Source organism: Rhamphochromis longiceps, linkage group LG13, assembly GCF_057381845.1.
Source record: "Rhamphochromis longiceps isolate RC_006_pf linkage group LG13, R_longiceps_female_GT1.1, whole genome shotgun sequence".
Lineage (NCBI taxonomy): Eukaryota > Metazoa > Chordata > Actinopteri > Cichliformes > Cichlidae > Rhamphochromis > Rhamphochromis longiceps.
In genome coordinates this window covers 22,202,283-22,212,850 of record NC_140569.1, presented here as the reverse complement: position 1 = coordinate 22,212,850, position 10,568 = coordinate 22,202,283, and the positions used below count along the sequence as shown (strand labels likewise).

The 10,568-nt window shown below is 38.0% G+C and overlaps 1 protein-coding gene across 1 annotated transcript in view; it reads left to right on the top strand.

Moving 5' to 3' along the window:
- The first annotated feature begins 2,228 nt into the window (after positions 1-2,228).
- The window catches only part of mertka (c-mer proto-oncogene tyrosine kinase a), a 28,591-nt gene continuing 20,251 nt past the window's right edge, over positions 2,229-10,568 (top strand). Inside the window, exons 1-5 of the mRNA XM_085428448.1 lie at positions 2,229-2,483; positions 2,892-3,183; positions 3,269-3,369; positions 8,545-8,836; positions 8,922-9,022. Coding sequence (XP_085284574.1) covers positions 2,402-2,483; positions 2,892-3,183; positions 3,269-3,369; positions 8,545-8,836; positions 8,922-9,022 — 868 coding nt within the window. The 5' untranslated portion in view covers positions 2,229-2,401. The remainder of the gene's footprint in view (positions 2,484-2,891; positions 3,184-3,268; positions 3,370-8,544; positions 8,837-8,921; positions 9,023-10,568) is intronic.

Sequence of the window (10,568 nt, the reverse complement as noted above, 5' to 3'; positions counted from 1 at the left end):
CACACCAGTCTCAAGTCTTTTGTAATGTATAAAGTAAGAAATAAATTGCTTCCAAAAGAAATGTATGTAAGAAATGTAAATTGTTCATAAAAAGAAAAGGTGGGTATAACTTAAGAGGGAAATGGAATTTAAAAATACAAAGTGCTAGAACAACTTTAAAAACTATGTCTATCTCAATTGCAGGAGTTAAATTATGGAACAGTCTAACAGAAGAAATAAAAGAAAGTAAAAATGTAACATGGTAGACTAATGTGCCTGTGTTAATTCAGCTCCATATTATTGTGTGAAGTTGCACTGGGTTGGGAGTGGTTTTGTGTGTGTGTGACATTTTTGGTGAGCCAATGGCTGGAATGGGGTTGGACTAATTAGAGGCAGGTGTACTTGATTGCACTGATACACTGGTCTACTTATAGCCCACACTACAAACACTGCTGTGTCGTTTTGTCTCTCTGTGCAGGTATGTAATGTGATGAAATCAGATATGTTTGGGATGGATGGGTTTTGTGCTATGAATTCTATAGTGAATGTGTCGTTTTGTCTCTCTGTGCAGGCCAGGGCTTATTATATGCCACAGCCTAAAGGCAGCAGAGTTGCAGAGGCTAGAGTGACCACTGGCTATATGCTTGCAGGGTGGTGGGTCTCCAAGGACAACTTCTAACCCTTTTAAAGGCAACACGTGGAGTGCAACTGGCCGTGTGGCATAGCTGGCTCTGGCCTTGGGACTGTGTGTTTTTATACGATTCATAAATGGAACACTGGACTGTTTTATCTTTTATCTTTTGATATTTTTTGTCAAATTATCTTTTAGAACTTTATTGACTGTCATCTTTTTGCCCACGACTGAGACGGTTGGTCAGACCTAGAGTCTTTCTTTGGGTGTGTTACAAAAACATAAACCAGTTTAAATTAAAATATAAAAACCTAATTTTAAATAAGTATAAGAATGAAGCAAACAGGGTTAACCCAGGACGGTAATGTTGCTGGTAACGGTGTTGTAGTTCTTTTTTTGTTTTGTTTGTTTGTTTTTCCATAACTTGTGAATCTGCAAATTTGGGTAGGGAAAGATAAGTATATACTTCTGCCTACTCCTTTTCAAACAAATAATGGAATGATATCTTGTAATGATTGTGAAGACACGTTTGAAATGTTTGAAATAAAAATGAACTGAACTGAAATGTGTGCTATTTAACTAAAAATGCAGCCAAGGTGGGTTTTTGTTTTGTTTTTTTAAAATAAACATTTTAAAATATTTACAGAACAATCAGGTGTTCTCCATCAAATTTGATGCCACACAAATTATTTGTGCCACTATGCGATAAAGGAGAACAACAGCCTGATACCTGCAGGCCTGACAACAGGAGATTTAGCACTCCTGTAACACCTGTAACATTCAGTAGTCACCTCATTGTTCTGACACACACAACAAAACTATTGACTACACTACACACTAACTACACAAGATTTTCGCTAAACGTCAAAAATCTCTCACATCACTCCTAAAACTTCCCCCCTTCCTAAACAACTAAATGCCATGTTCCCCGCTGTTTTTCTACTCCCTGTCTTTCTTGCTCCCTTTCCTTTCCCCTAGTCATGTCTGTCCCATATGTAACAACTGAAAATAAAATAAAATACACAATAATAATAACAAAAAGAAAAAATGTTGACTCTCAGCATTACTGTTCACGAGAAAATACAGTAATGTGATAAAAACAAGCACCTAAACTCCAACAGTAACTGAACAGCGTTCCTAGAACATGACTGAAATTTCAACAACAGCTTCTAAATGGACCTTGGATTCTTATTCTATTTGTGGAAGATCAGTAGCAAAAGTGACCACGTGGTGGAGTAGTTTGATTTAGTAGTAGCTTTTGTTTTGTTATTTTTGTAACTCTAAGATTAAAGAGATCTTGTGTTCCTCTGTAGGTTTCATATAAGTTTTTCTTATTAGGTAATAGATTATTTGCAACTTTTTTCAATAGAAATTAAGAAAACAATAGAAAAGAAATAACAGAAAAATAAATACTAACTATATTATCTAGTTTTATTGAGTGATTGTAATAATCCTGCTTTTACAGCTGACTTCAGGCTGACTTTCAGTATTTCCCACAGACAGCATAAAGATATATCATCTATATGTTCTATAGTCTCTAGTATTTCCACACGCAGTCCCGCCTTCGTGGGATTCCATCTGTGACGTCCCACTTGGTAAGCGTTTTCCCCCCTCTTCAGCTACGTGGTGTTGCAACTATTTACACAAGCGACGCTGAAGCCACTCTGCTGGGTGATGTTGGATATTGTCGCAGCTGAATTGTGCGTTTTGGCACAATCCCGTCATATTTAAAACGCTTGCGGACCTGTGCTGTGGGACGAAAAGAAGCAGTTTAAGTTCTCGGGACCGGTCATGGCAAAGAAATCAGAAAAACCCGATTGGGTGGTTTTGTTTTCTACGACTATAGCAATACTTGTGTGGATTCCTGTCAGCGGTAAGTTGTTAATTTTCTTTCAAAGACTGTGTTTTGCTGCACTGACATCATTCTCATAAAGTTCAGAGCTCGGTCCGGGTCTCCTGTCCACTACTTTGCAGAGAGGGAAGTATGACGGACCGCAGCTGGGACAGATTTAAATATCTGGTTAAATAGTTTTGTATCAGTCGCTGGAAAACCGAGAAGGTTTCTTTGGATTTCTTTTTGTAGCATTTTGCTTTTTAATTAAGTCACAAAATGTGGCATAAACGGAACGGTGGGAGTGAGAGCGCGTCAGGATAGCTATAAATTAAAAATCCCGTGAGTTATAATTCATAGAAAAGTTTCAAAAATGCTGACTGCATAAACTGTATTTCCATTTTACCATTTATTCATTCTAACATAAGCTAACATGCCTTTTGTAAACAGCACAACCTTCCGGGACCTCGGAGCCTCTTGTGATACCTCGAGTTGTTTCTCGGATGTATCTGAGTCCAGATGAGCTCAGGAAACTCCGCTTTAAGCCCACAGTAGGCACCATTCAGCTGTCAGAGGGCCATGAAGCCAAACTGAACTGTTCCATTGAAATTCCTGATACCAGACTGGAGCCCGCCATCCTGTGGGTGAAGGATAGTAAGGAGCTGTCGCCAAACATCCATGTGGTGATGAATGAGCTCCACTCCATCACAGATGGGGTATCAACTCTCCTCTCCACTGTCATGTATGTATTACATGAAGGTGAAATGTGTGTGATATGACAGATTAGGTACATAAACTGAAGTGTCCTTATGCATTACATATTACAGCATTAAACATGTGCAGAGAGTGGATGCTGGAGATTATCATTGCCGACTGAGTATCAGCAACATGTTGGTAGAGTCTGATCCGATCAGCATTCGGGTAGAAGGTGAGTTTTAGTATCCAGAGTATTCAAAACTTCTTTGTCCACACGTTTCTCAGTTCTTTCACACTTCTTTAATCTGACTTAGGTCTGCCAACATTTGTCAAGCAACCAGAGGACATGTCTGCATGACTTTCCGCAAGAGTCTGTTTCTTAGACCATGCACAAGTGAGGAGCACTGCTTTCCACCAATGTTCATGACGACCTTCTGAATGACTTCAAAGGTGTACTTAAGTTCCTTTGGATAGTCTATGTTGAGGGCAAAAAGAAGACCCATCAGCATGGAAATGGCACTCAGGACATCCCTCAGATTAGACAGGATTACTGCCGCATAAAGGACAACCAACACATCGATGATGCCTTTTTTTTTCACCATCACAATGCCAACTTTCAACTCTTAGTAAACGTGTCTTCAATATCTGTGGGTTATAAAAGGGTTCAAAGACAAAAAGAACAAAAAAATATTTACCATACTTGACTTAGAAAAATACACAATGTCCCTTGTGCTTTAGAATTCATGTCTTTCCAAAGAAGAGCCATACTGATGCCTTGGATGATGGTGATTGACTTTGGGTAACACTTATTAGTTGTTGAAGTTTTTTTCAGAATGAGATATGCACCCCCATGTTACAAATCCATTTCTTGCTTTAAACAAAGACCATGTTCATAATTAACAGAGCATGTCTTCATTTGCAGAATGCAAACAAAAATTTAAATTTAAATTTACCTGTGCTAAATATTGGCTGTGCTCTGAGTCAAATGTAACTGAGAATACATGAAATGTGCAAACTGAAGCTAAACTGCAGGATCAGAATGTGGCTCCACAGACAATGCTTCTTTAATCAGTAACAGATTTTTTTTCCTCTTATATTAACAGCATGAAAAAAGAGCAGGTTGGCTGGACAGGTTGCATAACTGGCACTGAATATCAACATCCAGCTTTACCCAGCTGTCCAATGACTCTGGGCCAGTGACCTTTAACTGCTTACCCAGTCTACACAATCTCTTTTCCAGGGTCCAGGACATTTCACCCAAGTATTGCCCCCGACAGCTGTAGTAGCCACTGCAACCCCTTAAATAACCTAATATCTCAGCCATTACAATATACAATGTGAGAAATCAAACGCAAAGCTGTAGTGAACAGTACAGCAGCGAAATGTCAAAGACCCTGGTGAAGACATGAGTAAACACAAGAAACTAACATTAATGCTAGTTTGCCAGTTAGTATCTCTGAAACCCAGACCAAATCCAGTGTCACAGATCTCATAATAATACATTTGGTAAGGAAAGAGTATAGATGTTATCTTGTGGCATCCACAGGGAGTAGGGTGTTAACCCTTTGAGTTAAAGCCTAAAGTCTGCACTTCAATCACATCTTGATTGTTTGATTTAAATCCACTCTGGTGGTGTAATTATTGAATTAACTAAAAGAAACGATGCTAACCTTCACAGTCTTGAAAGTGTGTGAGGGATCTTCCTTAAGAAAATGAGGTCCTCTGTCCTCTTCCTTTGTGTAGAGCTCTGGTCAAAGAAGTCAAAAAGAAAACAATAAAACTTTTTAAACAGTATTTATGAAGCATGTAGACAGCTACAAATTCACAGCTTTTTGCTAAATAATTCCATCAATATATGATTATCATTGGAGATAACTGGGTCAATTACACCTGTCTTGTTTGTTTTAATATTTTTGATATCTTTTAATTTGAGTCAGGCTGATCAGCACATTCAAGCAGAATATGATACCCAACCTATCACCAATATACACCGATTCTGTAAAAGTTAACACACTAAGTGTCCAGTTGTGAAATATGATGACAGACTTTACTTATCAGCTTTCTTTGAAAGAGTTCATCAGTTGAACTGGATAACCTAAAACTTAAACAAAGGAGAACATTTAGCAGTTGAACACTTACATCATCATCGAAGCATTTTATGAGCCTATAGCCCTGCTATGCTGCTCTTGGTTTTGTACAGTTCCATGAACCTCTCCATATTGGTCAAGCACAGCAAAGCGGGACCCTTTCAGGTCAACAGATGTGAGATGGGCAAATTCTGCTTCAGCCTGAGCAATGGAAGAAGAGGGGTGGGGAGTACAGGCAGAATTTTTTAAAAATGCTTTGAGACCTAAATTTAAGCAAACTGTCATCTGAGGCCCATTAGAGAAAACACACACACACACATAAGCAAACAAACAAAAAGATGCACGTTATCTGCTGTTCAGCGAACAAGCATGTTCAGAGAACAACAAGCTCTGTCTTGAAATCTTTTAAAGTAGAATGAGTGTGAAAACGACTCTTATGTGACAAACCTTCAGTTATGGATTTTATTACAACCACAAGACCCTAAAAAGTCTGCTCCATTGCTTTTGTTAATGAATCATTTGTTGGTAGCGTTTCTGAATATTTAGTTTATGCCACCTGCATGTGATCATCGATAGCGCAATATTACTTCTTCAGAAGTTACCCTGACACTACAATCTTTATATCATTTGTTCTACAGAGCTATTAAATTACAATATAATCTGTGGTGTTTCCCGTATGAAAAAATACACAAAAGGTAACTTACCATTTGACTCCATTGACAAAAATAAATGCCCAGCATCAAGTTTGGCTTCACAGACCTAAAATAAAATAAAGATATATGTTATAATTATATTGTTGTATATAAACAATGTTATTATTGTTACAACACAGGGAATGCAGTTAAATTAAAAGCTAAATTATGCGCACACACACACACACACACACACACACACACACACACACACACACACACACACACACACACACACACACAATCAGAAACAACCCAAGGGACTTCTGCAGTATACCATGCCAAAAATCAGTGTCTCTGATACCAATTATTAGTTATTATTCATTATTAATTATTAGTATGGAAACTCACACAATTTGGTCATACTGATCACAAGAGTTCAAAAATATGGAGCTGTTGTTAAGCATAAAGTATTTCAGGGAAAGTAATAATTGTACAATATCATTACTGCAAGAAATAATCACACTGGAGGACAATCTGATAAAAACTAATATAATGCTGGTTTGCAGACCATATTTTGTCTCAATCCTCAGTGCACTCTTGCAGCTTAGCATGCAGCAGTACATAACAACTTAAGTGATTACATAGGGGTAAACAGATGACATCAAGCATAGCAGTCCTGCCAAAAGTTATTTTTGAACCCAGTCAGTTATTGGAAATATTGCCAAAATGAACTTCCACCAAAATACAACAGCCTGTGAACTTGAAAGAAATTTACAAGTACAGAGACAATATGAAATGAGCTTTATTAATTAGCTGAATTAGCTTGCTAATATCGCAATAGTGGTTGAATGTGAAACCTTAAAGCTAGAGGCACAATACTTTTGATTTTGTCCGTGCTACATTAAACCCATAAAAAAGGCCACATGTCAGTTTATTAGGTTAAGTTTTGTCATGACACACAAGCTGGACCTTGTCGGCTAAAGTTACATTAGCTAAAGCAAACATTTTGGTAAAATAGAAAAAGACGCCTCATGCCATAAATTCAAAACATGTTCCAACTTTTGTAGCTCTCTTTCCTTATAGTTACGACCAATGTTACTCACCTTGAAAGCAGATTCCAATGAAGACAGTTAGAAAACGTCCAAGTAAAGTGACCATGTTGTTAACCGCTAATTCCCAAGAGGGTTATTGATCCCCTGTTGATCCTCTACCCAATCACACAAGCCAAGGTGTGGGTCACAATCAGCCAAGGTTTCGAGTTAACCCATTGCAAAACCTGACCCCACTTTATCATGTGATTTACTGAGATCAAATGGCCCAGGATGTGAGAGAAACCTAAAGAAGTCCAGACGCTTTTCTTTCCAAGCTCCATAGACTACGATGACTTAAATGACTGAGAACCTTCACAGACATTTTGGACCAGCAGCTGTTTCTTTCCTTCTTCATACTTTTACTTTATGTCTTTCTGGTATAAGTTAACCTTGGTTTCATCTGTACAAAACTTTTTGTAAAGCTGGTCAGATTCTTTTAGATATTTCTAGCAAAGTGTCATTTGGCCTTCTTGTTTTTGAGTGTGACCAGTAGTTTGTTGTCTATTATAAACCATCTGTATTTTAATTTTTGAAGTCGTCTGTTGGCCGTAGATCATGATATTGTTACGTCTACCTCCTTGATAGTGTTCTTGACTTGATTAGATGTAGTTTTGAAGCTGTTTTTCTTCACCATGGAAATAATTCTGTGATCACGCACTTTAGTTCTCTGTGGTCTTTCAGGGCTTTCATTGGTCCTGAACTGGTCAGTTTATTGCTTCTTTTTAAGAATTGTGCTGTCTCTCTAATAGCTTCATTTTGTTTCATCAACCTAATGATGACCCCCCTCACCGGTATGGACATCTCTTTGGTCTTGTATTTAAAATTACCAGGAAAAGCTATAACCCCCCCCCCCACAACAATACATCAAATCAACTCCAGATATTATGTTTGCTTCATTTGTCATGAAATGAAAGGCCTACCCTGACCATGAAAGTTCTTATCATTCAACTGATAGTAAACTTTTAGTCCCTGAAAATGGGAGACTGTGTATAAAACACCCAGTACGAAATGTTCCCTAAAGTTGTCATGTTCATATCACTTTATGTGTTAGATCAGGACAGAACTGAAAGACATTAGTTTAAGTTTTAAAACAGAATTAACCAGAGAATTCAGAGAATTTGTCTTGACTAACTGATTATTTCACTCTACATTAATGTTAACATCAATGTAGGCTTTTTTTTTTGTCATGACTGCCTGCAGGTTTCCCCAACCTTATAAACAGTTCATCTATATAATGACTGAAAATGGTACCACTGACTAACAATGGGTCGTGAGGTCATTGTTAGGCAATGGTACTAGTTTCGGTCTGAAAAAGTCACTGGGATGGGTGAAGAAACGTTTCTCACAGTGAAAACGAAACATCCAGATGTTGTTGGAATGTTTTAAATTAATAATCAGTTGTTTGAGAAAACCCCTTCCCACCAAACTTCAAATCTTACTTTACTTACTGTCAGACCTACTCTACATTGTTTTAAAGCTTAGCAGTGTTCCATGAAATATTTTCTTGTAAAATCAATACCATATCTTTATCAAGTATATTTCCCTTTTACCATTTATTCATTCTAACATAAGCTAACATGCCTTTTGTAAACAGCACAACCTTCCAGGACCTCGGAGCCTCTTGTGATACCTCGAGTTGTTTCTCGGATGTATCTGAGTCCAGATGAGCTCAGGAAACTCCGCTTTAAGCCCACCGTAGGCACCATTCAGCTGTCAGAGGGCCATGAAGCCAAACTGAACTGTTCCATTGAAATTCCTGATACCAGACTGGAGCCCGCCATCCTGTGGGTGAAGGATAGTAAGGAGCTGTCGCCAAACATCCATGTGGTGATGAATGAGCTCCACTCCATCACAGATGGGGTATCAACTCTCCTCTCCACTGTCATGTATGTATCACATGAAGGTGAAATGTGTGTGATATGACAGGTTAGGTACATAAACTGAAGTGTCCTTATGCATTACATATTACAGCATTAAACATGTGCAGAGAGTGGATACTGGAGATTATCGATGCCGACTGAGTATCAGCAACATGTTGGTAGAGTCTGATCCGATCAGCATTCGGGTAGAAGGTGAGTTTTAGTATCCAGAGTATTCAAAACTTCTTTGTCCACACGTTTCTCAGTTCTTTCACACTTCTTTAATCTGACTTAGGGCTGCCAACATTTGTCAAGCAACCAGAGGACAAGAACATAACAATATAGTTTTACAAGTCTGGGGATTAGGCTAGCTTAGCATTAAGACTGTAAATTTTCCCAAAACACCACATTTTGCAGATTCTCATGACCATTAAAAGTGATCGGAAAAATAAGGGCAGCAAAGATTTGCTTGACAGTATTTCAATTTTGAACCTTAACCAACAGGCCACGAGACACGCTGCATTTTGGTTTCTCTATGAACAAACAAACAGTTTAGAGTTAGGTTCTTAATTTGTTGAACAAATTTTTAGTTTTTTCTCTGTACACCACTACACTGTCATTATGTCTTTATCAAACAATCCAGATGAGATTGAAGCGCAGACATCCAGTTTTAATTCTACTGCTTTTACAAAAAAATTGCATTAACTAAGAATTCGAACCAGTTTTATACCCAGTCCATTTACAGAGGCTCAAGGCTTGTGGATGTCTTTTATTATTCAAATTTGTATTTAATAAGAGCAATCATGCTCTATTGTGTTGAGGTCAGGTGACTGACCTGCACATTGAAGAATATCCCATTTCTTTTGCTTGAGAAACTCTTGGATTGCTTTTCGTGTGCTTTGGACCTTCACTCCATTTGTAGTGTGATGAGCTCTCTGATCAGTTTTGCAGCATTTGAATCTGAGGAGAGACCATAATCCTTTAAACTTCACAGTTAATCCCACTACTATCAACAGTAGTGGGATTTTTGCTGAGAGTAGATTATTATATTCATATTTTAAAGACAGTATTATTTATGTAGCGTAGTGGATGGCATTTGGGCGTTCTCTTTATCCAAATCTTTAATTTGCCTGCCCAAGTCAAGGAGCTTAGCCCGGTTTCTCTTCCTTCTGGCTAATTCAAAAGAGATAATAGCACTCCTTAAATAGGCCTTAAAGGCCTCCCAAAGTGTAGCAGGCTTAGTTTCTGAGTTGTCATTTACATCAAAATACAGAGAGATCCGTGTTTCGAAATATTCATGAAAATCCTATAGAGGGTTTAGCCAATCGAAGTTAAGCCTCCATGTTTGCTGTGGTCTAGTTGCATTTTGGATGTTTAAGGTTAATGTGACAGGGGAGTGGTCCGAGATGACAATATTGTGATATTTTGTGTCAATGACATACAGCATTAATTTGGCATCCAAAAGAAAGTAGTCACTTCTACTATATGAATTATGCCTAGTTGAAAAGAAAGAGTAATCCCTACCAGTGGGGTTTGCAATTCTCCAAACATCAGACACATTCGAATTATCAGTAAAAGTGTTAAGAAAAGCACTGGAGTTGTTCCTGACCTACTTAGTTAAAGAAGACCTGTCAAGGTAGGGGTCCAACACACAATTAAAATCATGGTTAAAATCATCATTAAAATCTAAGACATGGTGCAGCACAAACCAGCACAAACGTAGCACAAAAGTTTGACATCAAATTTGTTTGATTTGGGT